The sequence below is a fragment of the Hemitrygon akajei genome, chromosome 31, assembly GCF_048418815.1.
Source record: "Hemitrygon akajei chromosome 31, sHemAka1.3, whole genome shotgun sequence".
NCBI classification, from domain to species: Eukaryota; Metazoa; Chordata; class Chondrichthyes; order Myliobatiformes; family Dasyatidae; genus Hemitrygon; species Hemitrygon akajei.
The window spans coordinates 23,934,373-23,956,397 of NC_133154.1; the positions used below are offsets into that span (position 1 = coordinate 23,934,373).

Sequence of the window (22,025 nt, forward strand, 5' to 3'; positions counted from 1 at the left end):
AACCTGATTCTGACGCTGATTCATTTAGGGAAGTGTTCTTTAACCTTAATGCTCTCTGGAATATCCTAAAGGAACATAAGAAAACAGGAATAGGGGTAAGGAGTTCACATCCTTCCCACAGCCCCTCCTCATCCTCAAGACTGTCCTGCTATTCAATTTGCCCCCGACCTGATCTTCTCCTTTTCAGTGACAGGTCCCATGGCCCTCGGTCCCCTGTCTCTACCTCTTCTCTAAATACTCCCAGTTATCCAGCTGCATTACTTTTCTGGGTAGAGAACGCTAGAGACGTTATGTAAATACAAATCTAATTTTCTTTTAAATCTTGAGAGATTGCAGATGCCCTAGTCTCAAGCAGCGTGCAAAGCACTCGAGGAACTCAGCGGTCAGGCAGCGTCTGTAGGGTAAATGGACAGAGGATGATTCAGGTCTAGACCCTGTATCTGTATTGAAAAATAGAGGGCAGATTCATCCGGTATCTCCCCTCTGGCTTTCAGTCAAAATGAAGGGTCTTGACCTGAAACATCAACTGCCCAGTTCCCTCCATAGATACTGACAGACAGACAGACATACTTTATTGATCCCGAGGGAAATTGGGTTCCGTTACAGCCGCACCAACCAAGAATAGTGAAGAAATATAGCAATATAAAACCACAAATAATTAAATAATGATAAGTTAATCATGCCAAGTGGAAATAAGTCCAGGACCAGCCTATGGGCTCGGGGTGTCTGACACTCCGAGGGAGGAGTTGTAAAGTTGTAAATTATGTGGATGGTTTGGAGGCTCCAACACACACAATGAGAAAAGGCCACAGAGGGTCGCAAACTCTGTGCCAGCTTCATTACAAACACTGGTCTCCCCACCATCCAGAATGTCTTCAACATCTTTTGGAATATCTCCATCGTGAAAGACCTTCATCATCTGAGACATGCCCTCTTCTCATTACTACCATCAGGGAGGAGGCACAGGAGCTTGCAGACCCACACTCAACGGTTTAGGAACAAGTTCTACCCCTCCACCATCATATTTCTGAATGATCCAAGAACCCATGAATTTTTGCTCCTGTTTTGCTCTGCTTATTGTTTTTATACACTCAGTGACTACATTATTAGGTACACCTGCACACCTGCTCGTTAGTGCAAATATCCAATCAGCCAATCATATGGCAGCAACTTCATCATGAAAGTATGCAGGCATGGCCAAGAAGTTCAGTTGTTGTTCAGATCAAACTTCAGAATGGGGAAAAAATGTGATCTAAGTGACTTTGACTGTGGAATGATTGTTGGTGCCAGACGGGGTGGTTTGAGTATCTCAGAAGCTGCCGATCTCCTGGGATTTTCACGCACAACAGTCTCTAGAGTTTACAGAAAATGGTGTGAGAATCAAAAAACATCCACTGAGCATCTCTGAATGTACAACACGTCAAACTTTAAAGTGGACGGGCTACAGCAACAGGAGACCACAGCGAGTCTGGCTCCTGCACCTAAAAAAGCAGCCGCTGAGTGTATCCCTTATTGTAAATACTTTTTGTATACATCGCACCGTACTGCTGCTGCAAAACAGCGTGGGAGTCCGCACAGTAGCGCAACGGTTAGTGTGACACTATTACAGTTCCGGTCGTTCCCAAACTGTTAAGTTCTGACGCTGTCTGTGAGGTGTTTCCGTGTTCTCCCCACGCCTGTGTGGGTTTCCTCCAGGTGAGCATAGCACACAGCACAGGAACAGGTTCCTCAACCCACAGTACTGTGGTGAACCAATTAAATTAGTAAGCAAACGGCCAACTGAACTAATCTCTTCTGCCTACAACAACGTCCGTACATTTCCATTTTCTTTACATTTGGGAGCCTCTCAAAATGTCTCCTAAAATTCCCTAAATTCCTTCTCTACCACAACTCCAGGCAATGCAATGCAGGCACCCTCCAGTCTCTGTGTAAAAAACTTGTCCCTCACATCTGCTTTGAAATTAACCCCCTCGTCTTAATTGCATGCCATCTGGTATTAGACATTTCAACTTGGGGAAAAGATATACTCTGTCTTCTCTATCTGTGCCTCTCACAATCACTGTCAACCTGTGTAGCTAAATTCACAGAGTTATGAGCCAGGACTCTAAGATCTCTCTTCTCATCAACACAGTTGAAGATTTTGCCCTTAACGGTGTACTGTCTCTCTTAACACTTGATATCAACACTTGATATCAACACTACAACACTTGATATCTGGCTAGGATAAATTCCATCTGCAATTTCTCCACTCATATCTGCAAATGATCTATATCCCATCATATTCTTTGCCACTTATAGTGTATTCAATATTTTAGTAATATTTGAGTAATATTGTTAAATATATTATTTGATTAATCATTCTTTGAGTTTGCATAATGCATCACGGGTAAAAGTAAATGAACGGCATACTAACAGCATTTTGAGTAGAGAGTTAGGGGGCAAAAGTTTAGGGGTAACACGAGGGGGAACTTCTTCACTCAGAGAGTGGTAGCTGTGTGGAACGAGCTTCCAGTAGAAGTGGTAGAGGCAGGTTCGGTATTGTCATTTAAAAAAATTGGATAGGTATATGGACAGGAAAGGAATGGAGGGTTATGGGTTAAGTGCGGGTCAGTGGACTAGGTGAGAGTAAGCATTCGGTACGGACTAGAAGGGCCAAGATGGCCTGTTTCCGTGCTGTAATTGTTATATAGTTATTTACGCCATTATGCCACCACATCATATGTGTGCGCTAAAATAAAACAAAGTAGACTTGCATGCTTGGCTCCGTGTTTATCTTTCAATTAGTTTCTGGAGTTACAAAACATAACACTACCCACAACACCATCAATCTTCTTATCATCTTCCAACTTACCAACCCACCTATCTACACTTTCTTCCAAGTCATTTATATACATCACAAACGGCAGAGGTCCCAGCACAGATCCCTGTGGAACACCACTAACGATCGCCCTCTAACTAGAATAAGTTCTTTCAACCACAATCCTGTCTTCTATGGGCAAGCCAGTTCAGAATCCAAACAGCCAATTCACTATGGATCCCATGCATCTTAATACTCTGGATGAGCCTCCCATGAGGGACCTTGACAAATGCCTTACTAAAATCCACGTGGACAACATCCACAGCTCTACCTTCATCAATCACCTTCATCACCTCATCAAAAACTCTATCAAATTAGTAAGACACAACTTGCCCATCACAAAACCATGATGGCATGGCATCTCCCTAAATAGCCCATGGTTTTCCAAATGCTCATAAATCCAATCCCTATGAATTTTCTCCAGTCAGTAACTTCCCTACCCCTGACGAGAGACTCACCAGTCTATAAATTCCAGGATTATCTCTGGTTCCCTTCTTGACTAATGGAACATTAGCTACTTGCCAGACTTGATCTGTGGCTAAAGAGGATATTGGTCAAGGCCCCAGCAATCTCTTCTCTTGCCTCTCTCAATATCTTGGGGTATACCCCAGCAGGCCCTGGTGATATATCCATCGTAATACTCTTTTTAAGAGACCCACCTCCTTTACCTTGAAATGCTCTAGCATATCAATATGCTCAGCACTGATCTCCCTATTCCCCAAGTCCTACTCCTTGGTAAATACCATAGACCATAAGACCATAAGATATAGAAGAGGAATTTGGGTCATAGAGTCTGCTCCACCACTTCATCATGGCTGATCCAATTTTCCTCTCAGCCCCAATCTCCTGCCCCATTTCCCTTTATGCCCTGACTAATCAAGAATCTATCAAAGCTCTGCCTTAAATATACATAAAGGCATGGCCTCCACAGCTGCCAGTGGCAAAGAATTCCACAGATTTTTCACCACTCTCTGGCTAAAGAAATTCCTCCACATCTCCATTCTAAATAGACATCCTCGATTCTGAGGCTGTGTCCTCTGGTCTTCTACTCTTCCACCGTAGGAAACATCCTCTCCACATCCACTCTATCAAGGCCTTTCACCAGTTGACAGGTTTTAATGAGGTCGCCCCTCATCTTTCTGAATTCTAGTGAATACTGGCCCAAAACTGTCAGAAGCTCTTCATACGACAAGTCATTCAATCCTGGATTCATTTTTGTGAATGTCCTTTGAACCCTCTCTGGTTTCAGCACATCCTTTCTAAGATAAGGAGCCCCAAACCTGCTCGCAATACTCCAAGTGAGGCCTCACCCGTGCTTTATAAAGTTTCAACATTACATCCTTGCTTTTATATTCTAGTCCTCTTGAACTGAATGCTAACATTGCATTTGCCTTCCTCACCACAGACTCAACCTGCAAATTCACCTTTAGGGAATCCTGCACAAGGACTCCCAAGTCCCTTTGCAGCTCAGTGTTTTGTATTTTCTCTCCATTTCAAAAATAGTCAAACCTTTCATTTCTTTTACCAAAATACATGATCATACACTTCCCAAAACTGTATTCCATTTGCCATTTCTTTGACTATTCTAATCTGTTTAAGTCCTTCTGTAACCTCTGTACTCCCTCAAAGCTATCTGCCCCTCCACCTATCTTCATATTGTCTGCAGATTTTGCAACAAGGCCATCAATTACATCATCCAAATCACTGACATATAACATAAGAAGAAGTGGTCCCAACACAGGCCCTTGTGGAACAGCACTAGTCACCAGCAGCCAACCAGAAAAGGCTCCCTTTATTCCCATCTTTTGCCTCCTGCCCATCAGTCACTGCTTTATCCACGCTAGAATCTTTCCTGTAATACCATGGGCTTGTAGCTTGTTAAGCAGCCTTGTGTGTGGCACCTTGTCAAAGGCCTTCAGAAAATCCAAGCACACAACATCAACAGATTCTTCTTTGTCTATCCTGCTTGTTATTTCTTCAAAGAGTTCCAACAGATTTGTCAGGCAAGATTTTCCCTTGAGGAAATCAGGTTGACTACGGCCTATTTTATACTGATGTTAAGTACTTTTTAAGAACCTCACTCATATCCTCCAAGCAAGCATTCCTCACATTATCTCTGAATGGTCCCATCTTGTCCGTTGTTATCCTCCTGCTCTCAGTGTATGTGCAGAATGCTACTTGGCAAGGACTTTTCTGGTCCCTCCTCGCTTTCTTAATTCCTAATTCCCTTCTTGAGTTATTTTCTGGCATCTTTATAATCCTCAAGGGCTCTGTTTGATTTTAGCTTCCTAAACTTTACATACTTTTCTTTTTTCTTCTTGACTGAATTCATCACCTCTCTCAGTATCCAGGGTTCTCTTACCTTCCTGTCTTATCCTTCCTTCCGACTAGAGATATCTGTCTTGGGTTCTGTGCTATTGGTCTTTAAATACCCTCCACAAGCCCGATATGGACTTCCCAAAAACAGTTGTTACCAATTAAATCTCCCTGGTTCCTACCTAATACACTCATAATTTGCTTTGTTTCAATTTAGTGCTTGCCCACCTATCCTAGTCTATAGCTATCTTAAAACTTGGCGAGTTGTGGTCACTGTTCCCTGTTCACTGACTGAAAGGTCAGTCACCTGGCCAGGCTCATTACCCAACTCCAGGTCCAGTACAGCCCCTCCTCTTGATGGACTATCTACATACTGATTTAAGAAACCCTCCTGGATGCACCTATCAAATTCTGCCCCATCTAAACCTCTTGCACTCAGAAGGTCCCAGATAATCCAGGGAAGTTGAAATCCCCCATGATAATAACCCCATTGTTTCTACACTCTTCCTTAATCTGTCTGTGTATCTGTCCTTCAATGTCCCGGTGGCAATTGCAGGGGTCTGTAGTACAGCCCCATCAGATTGATGGCACCCTTTCTATTTTTGAGTTCTACCTATATAGACTCTCTGAACAAAACCTCCATTATTCCCCCTCTGAGTGGAGCTGTGATATTGTCCCTAATCAGAAGTGCAAATCCCCCAGTGCTTTGAACTCCCTCTCTATCAAAACATCAAACCCCTGGGACATTAATCACACATTCCTGTCCCTCTCTCAAGCAAGTCTCTGAAATGGCAACATCAGAGTTCCACGTAATAATCCAAATTATTACCTTTATCCATAATATTCCTTGCACTAAAATACACACACTTCAAACTATCCTTCTTATCGTGTCTATTACTTTGTTCCTGCCTGTTTTTACTGACTGGCTCTGATATCTGCTTTTCTCTCCATCCCTCCACTTTCTGACCTGGCGCTCTGTTTCCCATCTCCCTGCCAAACAAGTTTAAACCCTCCTGAGTAGCACTCATGTACCTCTTGGCTAGGATATTGATTTCCCCTCCATTTCAGCTGCAACCCATCCTTCTTGTACAGGTCACCCCTGCCCCAGGAAAGATTCAAACTATCCAAGAACCTGAAACTCTGCTCCCGGCACTAGTTCCTCAGCCATTCACTTCCTATTCCTGCCCTGACTAGCACGTGGCACTGGGAATAATCCAGAGATTACTACCTTGGAAGTCCTACTCTTCAGCCTCTTCCCTATCTCCCTATACTCACTGCACAGGACCTCCTTCCCCTTTCTACCCCTGTCATTGGTGCCAATGTGCACCACAACCTCTGGCTGCTCACTCTTCCCCTTGACAACATCCCACAGCCACTCTGAGACATCCTGGACCCAAGCATCTGGGAGGCAACATATCCTGGCGTCTTTCTCACGGCCTCCGAATCTCCTGTCTGCCCCCCTTCCCCCGACTATCGAGTCTCCTATCTCTATTGCTCCGCTTAACTTTACCCTCCTCTGCTCATCTTCAGTTCCCTGAAGGCGGAATCGCATGTGGATAGGGTGGTGAAGAAAGCTTTTGGTATGCTGGCCTTTATAAATCAGAGCAGTGAGTATAGGAGTTGGGATGTAATGTTAAAATTGTACAAGGCATTGGTGAGGCCAAATTTGGAGTATTGTGTCCAGTTCTGGTCACTGAATTATAGGAAAGATGTCAACAAAATAGAGAGAGTACAGAGGAGATTTACTAGAATGTTACCTGGGTTTCAGCACCTAAGTTACAGAGAAAGGTTGAACAAGTTAGGTCTTTATTCTTTGGAGCGTAGAAGGTTGAGGGGGGACTTGATAGAGGTATTTAAAATTATGAGGGGGATAGATAGAGTTGACGTGGATAGGCTTTATCCATTGAGAGTAGGGAGATTCAAACAAGAGGACATGAGTTGAGAGTTGGGGGCAAAAGTTTAGGGGTAACACAAGGGGGAACTTCTTTACTCAGAGAGTGGTAGCTGTGTGGGACGAGCTTCCAGTCGAAGTGGTAGAGACAGGTTTGGTATTGTCATTTAAAGTAAAATTGGATAGGTATATGGACAGGAAAGGAATGGAGGTTTATGGGCTGAGTGCAGGTTGGTGGGACTAGGTGAGAGTAAGCGTTCGGCACGGACTAGAAGAGCCAAGATGGCCTGTTTCCGTGCTGTGATTGTTATATGGTTATATCCTCAGAGCCAACCACAGTGTCTCTGTTGTTGCTGTACCCTGATAGGTCATCTCCTCCAGCAGAATTCAAAGGGGTCTACTTGGTGCTCTTACTGCTCCCGATCGTCACCTTTGTACTGTCCGAAGCTTTGTACTGCACTCTGGGTGTGACCACCTCTGTAAAAGTGTCATCTATGCAGTTTTCAAACCTCCCGGATGATCTGGAATGCATCCAGCTTCAGATCCAGTTCCCTGACCTTGTCGGTCAGGAGCTGAGGTTGGGTGCAGTCCCTGCAGGTGTAGTCATCAGGGAGACCATTTGGTGGCCTGCAATTTCACATTAAACATAGAAACATAGAAAATAGGTGCAGGAGTAGGCCCTTCGGCCCTTCGAGCCTGCACTGCCATTCAGTATGATCATGGCTGATCATCCAACTCAGAACCCTGTACCTGCTTTCTCTCCATACCCCCGATCCCTTTAGCCACAAGGGCCATATCTAACATTTTATAGGATCCTCCCACAGTCTAAAGACATACCAGCTAGTAGGTTAATTGTACATTGTCCTGTGATTAGGCTAGTGTTAGTAGATAGTTTCTGGGTGGCGTTTCCGGAAAGGCCTGTTCTGCACTGTATCCCTAAATAAAGAAGTCATCAGCGATAATAAACTTGATTCTGACTCTAATTCTGATAGGTAGTTCGGCAGGGGAACATTTAATTGCCTTTTCAAATACCAGTCTGTGAGGTTAATTACTGTTGGATAATTAGTGTTGGTTTTACCAATAATGCCCTCATCCTATGAATGGATGAATGAAATTACAGCTCTCTCAATGATTAAACAATAAAACCTCTGTTTAAACGTGCCTTGATATAATACTCTCTGACAAAGGAAGATAGTGGAATCAACCACTTCACTAAACTGCAGTTTAGGCTAAAACTTGTCAAACAGATTTGAATATAAACGCAGAAGGGAACAGAATAATGGCACGCCATAAATTTCCAGCAGTTCCTGGCTCACCAATCCTTCACAGTCAAAAGAAAATAAACTCTGCTCCATCTGTTTTGCCCGACTGCAATGAAATCACGCACTCCCGGAATATTACATGCCGTTTCATTGCCGGCTATCCACTGAGATTTTGCGGCCCATCCATCTCATTTGGAGAGCAGCTTTCTCAATGTGAGCATGCCCAGCAGAGAAATTCTTTGCGGGGACGGGCTGGGGAAAGTCTTAAATCGACAAGGGCTGCCAATCGAAGTCAGAATCACAATCAGAATCAAGTTTATTATCAAGGAAATATGTCGTGCAATGTGTTTCTTTGTGGCAGCAGTACAGTCAATACAGTAAGGACTACATATATAAATATTTCTTACTTTTAAAAAAACATACAGTATTTCTCTATATACAGTATAAAGAGATACTGTATATAATTTCAGCTTTTATATACTCAGGCTACGTCCACACTAGACCGGATAAATCCGTAACCGAAGCTTTTTCTCTTTGTTTTGACTCTCCGTCCACATTAAAACGGCGTTTTCCTCCCCCGAAAATAGAGCTTTATATATATATATATAGAGAGAGAGAGTTAAAAAATAGTGAGGTGGTGTTCATGGGTACATGGACCATTCAGAAATCTGATAGTGGAGGTGAAGAAGCTGTTCCTAGAGTACAGAATGTGTGTCTTCAGGCTCCTGCGCTTTCTCCCTGACAGCAGTAATGAGAAGAGAGCATGTCCTGGGTGGTGGGGGGTTCTTAATGACTGATGCTGCCTTTTGAAGAAGTCCTCGATGGTGGGGAGGCTGGAGCTGGCTGAGCTTACAACTCTCTGCAGCTTTCTTCGACCCCGTGCATTGGAATCTCCATAGCAGACAGACAGAATGCTCTACAGCGTACACCTGCAGCCATTTGCTGGAGTCTTTGGTGACGTACCAGCTTAGCCCTGCAATAAAATTCACAGGACCATCGTATCTAAGCACTATTCTTGAACGCTTGCTTTGACACCCGAGAATAAGTGAGGGGGATACAGTTGGCTACGCACCTTTGGGGAAATTTGCCTTTTGACGTGGTGGAATCATGTGGTGGGGATGGAGATACGTCTCTACTAAAGAGGTGAAAGGCGCTGCTTCCCTCCGCTACCCTTGGGCAAGGTGTAGCACCTGCCTAGCCCTCCCCACCCGATTAGGGTCGCCTGAAGCCATGGGATCTGGTTGTGGATGGTGGTCCTGGTTCTGCCACCGATGCCAGACAATCTCTGCAGAGTATTGATAAAGGCACTGCCCAGAAGAAGGCAATGGCAAACCACTTCTGTAGAGAAAATTGCCAAGTGGTGATGGAAAGACCATTGTACAATTCAGCACATAATCAATGAATGAATACTATATTACCAGATTTCCTATTTCAAGCCATCAGGTCTATGCCACCTCACAGGCCAATCATATTCCGACTAATTTTCCGGGCAGTCTATTCTCCCCACTCTCCTCATGTTCAACCTCTCACCTCCAGTAGGGACACCTTACAGTGGACCAACTGGCACCCATTTGGGACGTAGGAAGAAGCCAGAGGATCTGGAGGGAAGCCAAAAGCTCACAGGGACAACGTGCAAATTCTGCACCGACAGTGCCAAGGCCAGGATTGAACCCAGGTCTCTGGAGCTGTGAGGCAGTGGCTCTGCCTGCTGTGCCATTGCGGTACCTGGGTACTGACATTAGAGAGGTCCCAGAGCACGTTCATAATAATGTTCCTGGGAACGAAAGGGCTAATGTATGGGGCGTGTTTGTTGGCTCTGGGCCTGTACTCGTTCGAGTTTAGAAATCTCATTGAAATCTATCGAAAGGCCGAGATAGAATGGATGGGGTGAAGATTTTTCCCATAGTTGTGGAGTCTAGGATCAGAGAGCACGGCCTCAGAGTAGAGGGACGTCCCTTTAGAACAGAGATGGGTGAATTTCTTTCGTCAGAGACACTGCAGAATTCTTTGCCAGAGACGGCTGTGGAGGCCAAGTCATTGTGTAAGGTTTGAAGCAGAGTTTGATAAGTTCTTGACTAGTAAAGGTGTCAAAGGTTAAGGGAGAATACAAGAGAGTGAGCGGGATATTAAATCTGAGATGATGGACTTGATGGGCTGAATGGCCTAATTCTGCTCCTATGCCTAATGCTCTTGTGGTCGTATGCTCTGGCTTCAGTCTTGCCCCTTTATGTGCATACTGTGAGCTTCAGAAATCCCCAGAAAGGAGACGGTGAGCGGCCAACGCAATCCAAGAGGGTGCCGTCATGCCCATAAGCATCTCCAAGCTGCTGGCACCAACACAGCAGACCCACAACTTTTTAACCCTAACCCGTGTGGGAGGAAACTGCAGCCCCCAGCGTAGTTGCTGGGAGAACGTACTCGCAGACAGTGGCGGGAATTGAACCCCGATCGCGGATCGCTGGCACTGTAAAGCAATTTCACTAACCGCTACTCTTCTGTGCTCCCACCACATTCTGTCTATATAACACACCACTCCAAACCAGGTGCACCCCGTGGCTCTTCCTCTCTTGCATCCAAATCGATTTCACTTACCCCGCTGTAAAATGGTGCAGCGACTGGCGCAATGGCCCCTTGTTAAGCAACATTTGGATTATAAAATGCTTAATCCTATATTCCAATCCTCACTGGGTCTCTTCATCAGACTAATCAGAATCAGATTTAATATCACTGGCATATGTCGTGAAATTTGTTAACTTTATGGCAGCAGTACAATGAAATACATGATGCATCTTCTAGTCCCACGAACACTAGCATCTAGAAGGACGAGAACTGCCGATACCTGGGAACATCACCACTTGGAAATCCCCATCCAAGTCACTCACCATCCTGACTCGGAAACGTATCGCCGTTCCTTCAGTGTTGCTGGGTCAAAGTCATGGAATACCCTCCCTGATGGCATCGTGGGTGTACCTACACCTCAGGGACTGCAGCAGTTCAAGAAGGCAGCTCAGCGCCACCTCCTCAAGGGCAACTCGGTATGGGCTTAGCTGGTGATGCCCGCATCCCGTAAAATGAATAGATTTTTAAAAAAATGATAATTGAGAGAAAAAAATCTGTGAATTACGCTATGTTAGTAAGTAGAGCAAAAAGAAAGGGAAATAAAAAAGTGGTGAGATAGTGTTCATGGGTTCAAAGACCATTCAGAATCGGATGGCAGAGGGGAAAAAGCTGTTCCTAAAATGGTGAGTGTGTGTCTTCAGGCTCCTGATGGTGGCAGTGAGAAGTGGATGATGGGCGTCCTTAATGATGGATGACGCCTTTTTTGAGGCGCTGCTCCTTGAAGGTGTCCTGGGTACTATGAAGACCGGAGGCCATGGTGGAGCTGACTAATTTTACAACGCTCTGCAGCTTACTTTGATCCTGTGCTCCAAGGTCTCTGTGCTCCTTCAATCTCAAAACTCTTACTCATACCAGTTTTTTAATCACTCCACCAACGCTGGCCAAATTCATTTGCAGAGGTCTTTAAGTTTTGGCAGTTCTTTCCCACTTTCCTTCCTCCTGGGACACTCTCCTTAAAATCTCTCCAACCTAATCTTCACTTCGTGCCAACTTCGTTTGGTTATGGTTTGAAAGAGGATTTTCTGATATTGCTTCTGGAGGGCACCTTGCTATATTAAAGGCAAACTGTTGCTGTGTTTACTGCAACCAGGTTCAGACAGGTGCGATGGTCAGCATTGTAGAGGTACTAGTAGTGTGATCACTCGAGTCGAGTATGATGCTCTCCTAAGGGGTCATCTATCGGTTTTTCCTCAGGTGGTGAGTATAAGCCGATCTGGGATCCACATCTTCTGGTGCAGCGTGGATATGAGTAATTGGTGGCTGTAGTAAGTGCTCCTGTTTTTCGGTTGTCTTTCACAGCTGCTGCTTGTTCCTTGCAGCACAGAGAAAGTCATTCTCATGTCGTGTAGCTCCCTCTCGAACAGATTCTGTAAGGTGTTTTTAGATGGGTTTTTTTCAGCCTGATTTTGATGTTGTCTTTAGAGCATTTCCTTTGCCCACCAGGGGCTCTCTAAGCTTCCTACAACTGGGTGTAAAAGATCTGTGAGGCACTGGAGCACCACACACACAGTGCTGGAGGAACCCAGCAGGCCGGGGAGCATCTTTGGAAAAGAGTGCCGTCAGCGTTTCGGACCGAGACCCTTCATCAGGACTGAGCTGGAGTTGCTTTCTCCTGGTGGAGATGCTGTTCACGTCGGCTTTCTCCAGTACGCTGGTGTTGGTGGGTCTGTACGGACTCTACTTTGCCACTCCAGAGACCTGCTGGGGCTGCCGGTGTGGAGCTTACATCTGAGTATGCGAGTTTCCCTCCAAGTGCTCTGAACCCCTCCCACATCCCAAAGACAATGGTTTGGAAAGGGAAATCGTGAGGTGCAGAATCTGGAGAGTCGATGGGAACGTGGGGAGGACAGAACATAGGTCATTGGGAGATGGAACAGAACAGCTCGAGACAGGCCCTTCAGCCCGTGATGTCCGCACCAGATTAAACTAACTCATTTCGAGTTCTAGAGCCACAGAGCCCGACAGTAATGAAGTAGGCCCTTTGGCCCATCTAGTCCGTGCCAATCTGATTTTCTGCCCCGTCCCATTGATCTACACTTGGGTCATAGCTCTCCACACCCCCTCCGGGTCCATGTGCTTATCCAAATTGCTCTGAAATGCTGCAGTCAAACCTTCCTCCACACCCTCACCAACCTGTGAGTGGAGCTCCCCCTCTGGCAACCCTTAAACATTACACCCATGACCTCTAGAGCTACACTCTCGAACCTCCGTGGAAAAACCTTGCTTGTATTTATCCTATCTATGCCCCTCATAATTTTGTATAGCTCTATCAAATCCCCTCATTCTCCTAAACTCCAGGGAATAATGTCCTAACCTTTTCAAACTTTCCCTATAACTCAGGTCCTCAAGTTCCAGCAACGTCTGTGTAAATTTTCTCTGTACTCTTTCAATCTCGTTGATATCTTTCCTGTAGATAATGTGCCAATGTGCCAAAAGCTCTCTTTGCGACCCTAACTACCTGTGATGCCACTTTGAAGGAATTACGGATCAGTATTCCCAGATCCTGTTGTTCTACCGTAATCCCCAGTGCCCTGCTGTTCACTGTGTAAGTCCTATCCCGGTTTGTACGTCCAAAGTGCAACCCTTCACACTTATCTGCAATAAATTCCATCGGCCATTTCTCAGCCCATTTTCCCAGCTGGTCCAGATCCCTCTGCAAGCTTTGATAGCCTTCCACGCTGTCTACTACACCCCCAATCTTGGTGTTATCCTCAAATTTGCTGATCCAGTTAACCGCATTATCATCCAAATCATTAATATAAATGCCAAGCTTCTGCCTGTACAAGATCCACATCCCATGCATATTCATGTCTCCATCTACCAGACTCTTAAACAGCACAATTATATCTGTTTCAAAGGAAACCTAGTGGTAAAATAGGATTGCTCTGTGAGCCAGTATAGAATGGATGGTCCAAATGTACTGCTACTGTGCGGGAACATATGGTATATGGAACCTGTAGCTGCAGGAAACATAAATATAATAACCCACTAAGTCTGACAATTCCCCAGGTAATTTACATTTTGTTAAAAATATTTCTGCCTAATCAAAAGCCAGTTTGAACACAGCAACAACAATCAAGACAGATTGTCCACCACATGGGCCAGGACTGGATTTTAACCCAGGCCTCTCAGCTGTAACCTCCTGTCTAATGTGCCTTAAATTCTGAACCATCCTCGGCTCATACTGCAGAGGAGGAAGAATGTGTAACCAGTCTGGAACTAATTCTGGTAAAATATTCACAGTGGGATGCATTTAGAAGCACGGCTACTTTTGAACTGCAGGAGATGCGGCTGCCAATACATCCCACAGCAGACTCCCATAAACACTAATGTGATGCGTGACAGAATCATCTGCTTTGCTTAGTGGTTCGTTGAGGAGGCCAGCCCAGGGATGGAGGGGGTTATTACCGAGAAACCATTATGTAAAAACATTTCTGTGGAGACTATTGAGAAGAGAACTCCTCCGACCACCCACCACACACTGAGCTAATCTTAATCCAAGAATTTATTGGAAGAACCTTGGGTTTTGGATGCCGAGTGGTGTGTACGCCCTCGAGAAGCTGAGAGGTAGTATTCATCTGCTTCTGTGAGTAACTCGCACTTCTTGAGAGAGTGCCGAGGAACTCCCACTGACAGACTGCCACCACTATCATGATTAAAATGCTTAACATTTAAAAGAAATCAAACCTTGGCTGATTGAAGCTCACCCCCTCTCCCATTGTCATGAGAAGCAGAGTTACGCACTGCGCTGTTTAACTAATCGCTTGAATTAACCCTTCAATCACTGCTGATGCTCTTTACAATTTGTGTTTTAGTGGGGTTAGAGGAGCTTTGTTTAGCTTCTAGAGGCTGTTCAAATGATCTACTACAATTCTGAATGAGCTGTGATCTAAATCCCTCGATCCCCCGTGTCAAAGCAGGCTTATCAAAAATCTTCTGATCTTGGATTTAAGATAAGTGGACGGGGAGAGGATGCTTCCAATAGTGCAAGAGTCTAGGAGCAAAGGACACAGGCTCAGAATAGATGGACGCCATTTGCACAGAGATGGGGAGCAATTTCTTTGGCCAGAGGATGGTGGATCTGCGGAATTCATTGCCGCTGATGGCTGTGGGGGCCAAGTCATTCGGTATACGTAATGTTTGAGTTTAATGGGTTCTTGAGTCAGGGTGTCAAAAATAATGTGGAGAAGGCAGTAAAATGGGGGTTGAAAGGGACAATAAATCAGCCATGATGAAAGGCAGAACAGACTAGATGGGCTGAATGGCCTAACACTGCTCCTATGTCTTATGATCTTCTGGTCTTAAGATTAGCTATATTTGTTACATGTAGAGCACTGACCAAAACTCTGAGGCACGTATATTATATAAAGCTAGGGTACTTAGACTTTTGTACAGTGCTGTAGTAATTTTACGTATTGTACTGTACTGCTGACATAAAAAAACAAATTTAATAACATATGCAAGTGATGATAAACCTGATTCTGATATGGGTCTTTACTGTGGACTGAGAGAGGGGGGCCACTGTTGGGAAAAGCAGAAGGGGGAGGGGAGGGAGCAGGAAGCACCGGAGAGACACTGTAATGATCAATCAACCAATTGTTTGGAACCAAATAACCTTGCCTGGTGTCTCAGTGCTGGGCATGTCTGCACCCACACCACCCCCTGCCCCGGGCACTCATTCGCTGCCACCTGTCCCATGCCGCTTCCCGCGGCACTCCACCCTCATCATGCCCAGCGCCCTTTGCTCCCACCAGATTTACAAACTTGCTCTCTGCTCCACATCAACAAATACAGTACTGTGCAAAAGTCTTAGGCCCCCTAGCTATGTCTAAGACTTTTGTGCAGCACTGCACATCAAAGCATACAATAAAAAGAGAAAATTGCATCAACAGCCTCCACAGTCCAAGGATGGGGTGAAGGCAGCCTACAAGTGTCACCACACTTCCAGCAATTTTGTATCTTCAGAAGTTTTCTGATGACTCTGCCATAGTTGGATGCATCAGCAAGGGAGATGAGGCTGAGTACAGGGCTACGGTGGGAAACTTTGTCACATGGTGCGAGCAGAATCATCTGCAGCTTAATGTGAAAAAGACTAAGGAGCTGGTGGTGGACCTGAGGAGGGCTAAGGCACCGGTGACCCCTGTTTCCATCCAAGGGGTCAGTGCGGACATGATGGAGGATTACAAATACCTGGGGATACGAATTGACAATAAACTGGACTGGTCAAAGAACACTGAGGCTGTCTACAAGAAGGGTCAGAGCCATCTCTACCTCCTGAGGAGACTGAGGTCCTTTAACATCTGCCGGACGATGCTGAGGATGTTCTACGAGTCTGTGGTGGCCAGTGCTATCATGTTTGCTGTTGTGTGCTGGGGCAGCAGGCTGAGGGTAGCAGACACCAACAGAATCAACAAACTCATTCATAAGGCCAGTGATGTTGTGGGGGTGGAACTGGACTCTCTGACGGTGGTGTCTGAAAAGAGGATGCTGTCCGAGTTTCATGCCATCTTGGACAATGTCTCCCATCCACTCCATAATGTACTGGTTAGGCACAGGAGTACATTCAGCCAGAGACTCATTCCACCGAGATGCAACACTGAGTGTCATAGGAAGTTATTCCTGCCTGTGTCCATCAAACTTTACAACTCCTCCCTCGTAGTGTCAGACACCCTGAGCCAATAGGCTGGTCCTGGACTTATTTCCACTTGGAATAATTTACTTATTATTATTTAATTATTTATGGTTTTATATTGCTATATTTCTACACTATTCTTGGTAGGTGCGACTGTAACGAAACACAATTTCCCTCGGGATCAATAAACTATGTCTGTCTGTAATTACGTGTAGACCAGACAACTCCAGCGAATGGCTACATACCAATGATAAATGGAGCACGCAGCCAAACGATAGCAACTTCACAACAAGTGAAAAGCTACCTGTAACTCGTGGCCAGGATTACAAAGGGGACACTGCGGAAAACACAAAGTAGAGCCTACAGACCTCTCCCCTTTTACTATCTCCAACCTCACATTGAATTGGACTTGCTTTTAAAGTCTGTTGAAAGGACCAGAACATCGTGTGGTCTGTGACCTTTGCCCCGGATTTATGCTCAGCACTTTCAAGGAGCAAGCGATAGCTGTTTAGTATTATTTGTTTACTTTGTTTTGTATTTACACAGTTTGCCTTCTCTTGCACATCGGGCGCTTGTCAGTCTCTCTTTGTGTGCAGTTTTTCATTGATTCTATTGCATTCCTTTGTTCTTCGGTGAATGTTTGCAATAATATGAACCTCAGGGTAATATATGTACTTTGGTAATAAATTTACTTTGAACTTTGAGCTCCGTGCACCAGAGGCTCAAAGAGCTTCCACTGCACAGCTGTGGGCTGAGCACACGCTGCCAGACATATTCCCCTTTCGCTGAAGAGCTGTGCGCTGTGATGCTGTGCTTCTGTACTTTATTGATCTTAGAACGCAAGACATGGGAGCAGAATTAGGCCATTTGGCCCATCAAGTGCGCCCCGCCATTCGATCATGGCTGATTTTTATCCTTCTCAGCCCATTCTCCTGTCTTTTCCCCATAACCTTCAATGGCCTTACTAATCAAGAAGCTATTAACCTTCGATTACAGTATGTCCAATGGCTTCACCTCCACAGCTTTCTGTGGCAATGAATTCCACAGATTCATCACCTCCTGGCTAAAGGAATTTCTCTTCATCCCTGTTCTAACGGGATGCAATATTCTGAGGCTGAGCCCTCTGCTTCTAGACTCTCCCGCTGTAGAAAATATCCTCTTCACGTCCACTTTGTCTAGGCCTTTCAGTATTCGATAGGTTTCTATGAGATTCATCCTCATTCTTCTAAACTCCAGTGAGTACAGGCCCAGAGCCATCAAATGCTCCTCATATGTTAGTAACCCTTTCATTCCAGGGATCATCTTCATGAACCTCCCCTGGACCCTCTCCAATGCATCTTGTTTTAAGCTGGGAAGTTGATAAAATCCAATCTGACTTACTGGTGTGATATCAAGAGAGCTCTGCATGGGCGAAATCTCATTGTCACTGCCTCCAATCGTAGGTGAAATTCAACGTTGCTACTTCAAAGAATCGCAGGCAACAATAAGTCTTCAATCAACGTCAATAGAAAAGGAATTACTTTATCCTTGCTTCCAGTGGAATTCTGCTATGTTGACAATTCCCCAAGTCTCTATATTGGCCACTCGCTGTCCCCATTGTAATCACATTACCAGAGAACCATCGAGTGTGTCCTGACCATCAAGGCATCGGAGTGCAAGACCCTGCAATGGATTGTGAGGAGTGCTGAGAGAATCTCTAGGGTCTCTCTCTCTCTTTCTCTCTCTCTATCCCCCCAACTCCCACCATCCAGAATATACACCAAAGCCCTGGATTTGCAGATTCCTCAGCATCGTCAGACACCCCTCCCATCCGTCCCATGATCTCTTTGACCTGCTACCATCAGGAAGAAGGTACCACAGTATAAGAACAAGCATTGCTAGACTGGGTAACAACTTCTGGCTGAAATTTCTGAGCACCCTGCTACTATCCAGAACACATTACACACAGAAGGACAGTGCCAGCAGCGTTATGTTGTTGTGCAATAATATATCGCAGGATCAGAGGTGAAGAGGGTTGGTAACTTTGAATTCCTGGGTGTCTCTATCTCAGAGGACCTGTCCTGGACCCATCGTATAAATGTAATTGCAAAGATAGCACAACTACTCCTGGATTACTTAGGACTCAGCGGAGATTCGGCATGTCAACAAAAACCTTGACAAACTTCTTTCTATATGTAGTGGCAAGTGTATTGACTGGCTGCATTACAACCTGGTTTGGGAACATCAATATCTTCGAGTGGAAAATCCTACAAAAGGTAGTGGATTCGGCCCTGTCCATCATGGTAAAAGCCCTCCCAGCTATTGAGCATATCTACATGAAATGTCACAGGAAAGCAGCATCGATCATCAGAGATCCTCACCACCCAGGCCGTGCTCTCTTCTCACTGCTGCTATCAGGAACCTCAGGACCTGCACCACCAGGTTCAAGAACAGTTACTACCTGTCAGCTATCAGGTTCTTAAACAAAAGAGGATAACTACACTCAACTATTGAGATATGCCTACACCAATGATCTCACTTTAAGGACTCCTTATCTTGTTATTTCATGCGCTCGTTATTTATTTATATTTGCATTTGCACAGTTTGTTGTCTTCTATGCTCTTGCCCTTTCATTGATCCTGTTTACAGTTACTATTCGATAGATTTACTGAGTATGCCCACAGTGAAAGAATGCCTGGGTTGTATATGGTGACTTGTATGTACTCTGATAATAAATTTCACCTTGAATTTTGAAGCTTATATTTAACAATATGCCATATATGCACTTCATGTCAACTTGTACATCTGCAAACAATTATTTTATTATTTGTTAATATTATTGTGCTAATATTATTGTATGTGCTGCATGTGATATACATACTGTGTTCTGCACCTTGGTCCCACAGGAACATAGTTTTATTTATCTCTACAGTTGAATGACAGTAAACTTGAACATATCATATAAAACTTCATTGGGATGTCTGGTTGCTATCAAAAAGGATCTCGCTTCTCCTGATCTATTCATCTCTTCCCACGCTTGCTGAATGGACTGGACCTCAAACACTGACTGTTCACTCCCCTCCTTATATGCTGCTTGACCTACTGAGTTCCTTCGGCATTCTGTGATTTGCTCGATTTCCAGCATCTGCAGAATCTCTTGTGTTTAGCATCTTAGAGTATGTTTCGATGTACAGATGACAAATAAAGCTAATATAATCTTTACCTTTGGAAAGTAAGTCGCTCTGGCCAAGGGCACATGTCTACCTCCACTACCTTCAATAAATCATTGTTGACCCGCTATACGTGATGAAAAAAAGTTCAGTCAAATCCCTACACTCACCGTCACTGCTTATCCAGGCATCGATCTTGCTCCCAATAAGAGCTGGGGTTGATCAAATTAAAATCTGCCTCATAGAGGGGTAGCAGGGCCCTGAAAGGGGCAAATAACCTCTCCCCACTGACCCAGCCATTGAGAGTGCAGACTGCACCGAACTGTTGGTAGGTGATGAAACTACCGGTCTGTGTGGCTCTGGGAAGGGAAGGATTACTGTGGAAGTGTGCAGATCAGACTAACTGGGTCTGCTGACCATCCTTTCTCACATATTCACCTGATTACATTGCAACTCCCACGTTCCCAGTGACTAGATCATTGTAGCCAGTTACATCGTGTTCAAATGAGACATTGTCTCCTCAAACTGAGACCGAATTTTTAACTCGGAGAAGCTGATGAAAATGAAGATTCATATTCAGATGTATTTATTTATCACGAGTACATCGAAACGTACAGTGAAATGCATCGTTTGCGTTAACAACCGACGGACCCAAGAATGTGCTGGTGGCCGCCCACAAGTGGCGCCACACATCCTGGATGGGGAGGATGGGATGTCCTCGATGACAGGCCTCTTAGTGGACTGCATGTTCCTGCCTGAGCCAGAAGGTCGAGGCTTAGATCTCGCTGACCGAGATTTGCACACTAAACTCTGGATTCTACAGGCAGTGTAGCACTGAGGGAGTGTCGGGCCTTTAGAACTGTCGCCTCTCGAATGAGTACTGAGGGAGAGTCAGTGTGCGTGGGACTGTGCCTGGAGGGGAAGAATTAGTATACGTGGGACACACGCTTTCACAAACATATCAACACAAGGACGCACTACCAATTGCGCAGAAGCAACTCCTACGTCTACAGGCGGCACATAGCATTATGGCCAGGATAACACTATAGCAATGTCAGCGATCAGGGGTTCAATTCCGGCCGCTGTCTGTATTCCCCCTGGGAATGTGCTCCAGTTTCCTCCCACATTCCAAAAAAAATGCACAAAATAGTGTTAGTGGCTTGTGGGCACGCTATGTTGGCACCGGAAACATGACAACGCTCGCGAGCATGTCACGAACAATGATTTAAGCAACGCATTTCAATATATGTTGTGATATCCGTGACAACTAAAGCTAATTTTTACACGTTTGGAAAACACGCACAGATGTACGCCACACATGTACACGCGCTGTTAGCCCCATGCACACATGGTCAATCTTATCTCAGGCACCACAGGAGGTAACAAACTTGAATTGCTTGCCCAGTGGGGTTCTCACCAGTCGTAGTCCATGACGGCGATGATCACGTTGACGTGATCCATGTTCTCATTGGGAATGTCGAAGACCAGCGCCTCATTGTACACCGGGTTCAGCGTGTTCTTCTTTATCGACGTCTTTCGCTTCTTCAGCCGCCTCCCTTCGCAGATCAGCGAGGCTTTCACGTAGGGATCTGCGGGGGGAGGGTGCTGGGACATCACTCGGGCTGAGGCACGCCGAGGCCGTGACCCCATTGATCCGCTCGCCCCGATATTCGCAGAGACCAATCCCCCCCCCCACCCCGCACTGACCCCTGCTGTATTTGGCCTCAGCACCCTACACAGGGAGAAGCGATACACAGAAACCAGCCAGGAGTTATCGCCCCAAGCGGCACATAGAAATTGCTGGAGGAACTCGGCAGGCCAGGAAGCATCCATGGAGGACCGAAGCTTTGGGCCAAAACCCCTCATCGGGCGTGGAAAGGAAGAGGGAACAATCCAAGGTAAGAAGGTTGGGGGGCGGAGAGGAAGGGGTAGAAGCTGAGGGGTGAGGGGGGTGAGTGGGAAATCAGAAGCTGGGAGGTGGCAGAGGTAAAGGCCTGAAGAAGGAATCTAATAGGAGAGGAAGTAAACTATGGGAGTTAGTGAAGGAGCAGGGGAACCAGATGGAGTTGATGGGCAGGGGAGGAGAATAGAAGGGGTGAGAGGGTAACCAGAATGGAGAATGGAAAAAGAGAGATGGAGATGGGATGGGGGAGAGATTACTGGAAGTTAGAGAAATCGATGTTCATGCAGTCAGGTTGGAGGCTCCCCAGATGGAATAGGAGGTGTTGTTCCTGCAACCTGAGAGTGGCCTCATCATTGAGGAAGGCAAGGCGTCTCCCCCCTCCCCCCCTCATAGGGA

General features: G+C 45.5%; 1 protein-coding gene across 1 annotated transcript in view; it reads right to left on the bottom strand.

Annotated features, from left to right (window-relative positions):
* The window catches only part of syt3 (synaptotagmin III), a 237,897-nt gene that overhangs the window by 16,590 nt on the left and 199,282 nt on the right, over positions 1-22,025 (bottom strand). The window contains exon 6 of the mRNA XM_073033814.1: positions 21,144-21,315. Within this exon, the coding sequence (XP_072889915.1) occupies positions 21,144-21,315 (172 nt within the window). The remainder of the gene's footprint in view (positions 1-21,143; positions 21,316-22,025) is intronic.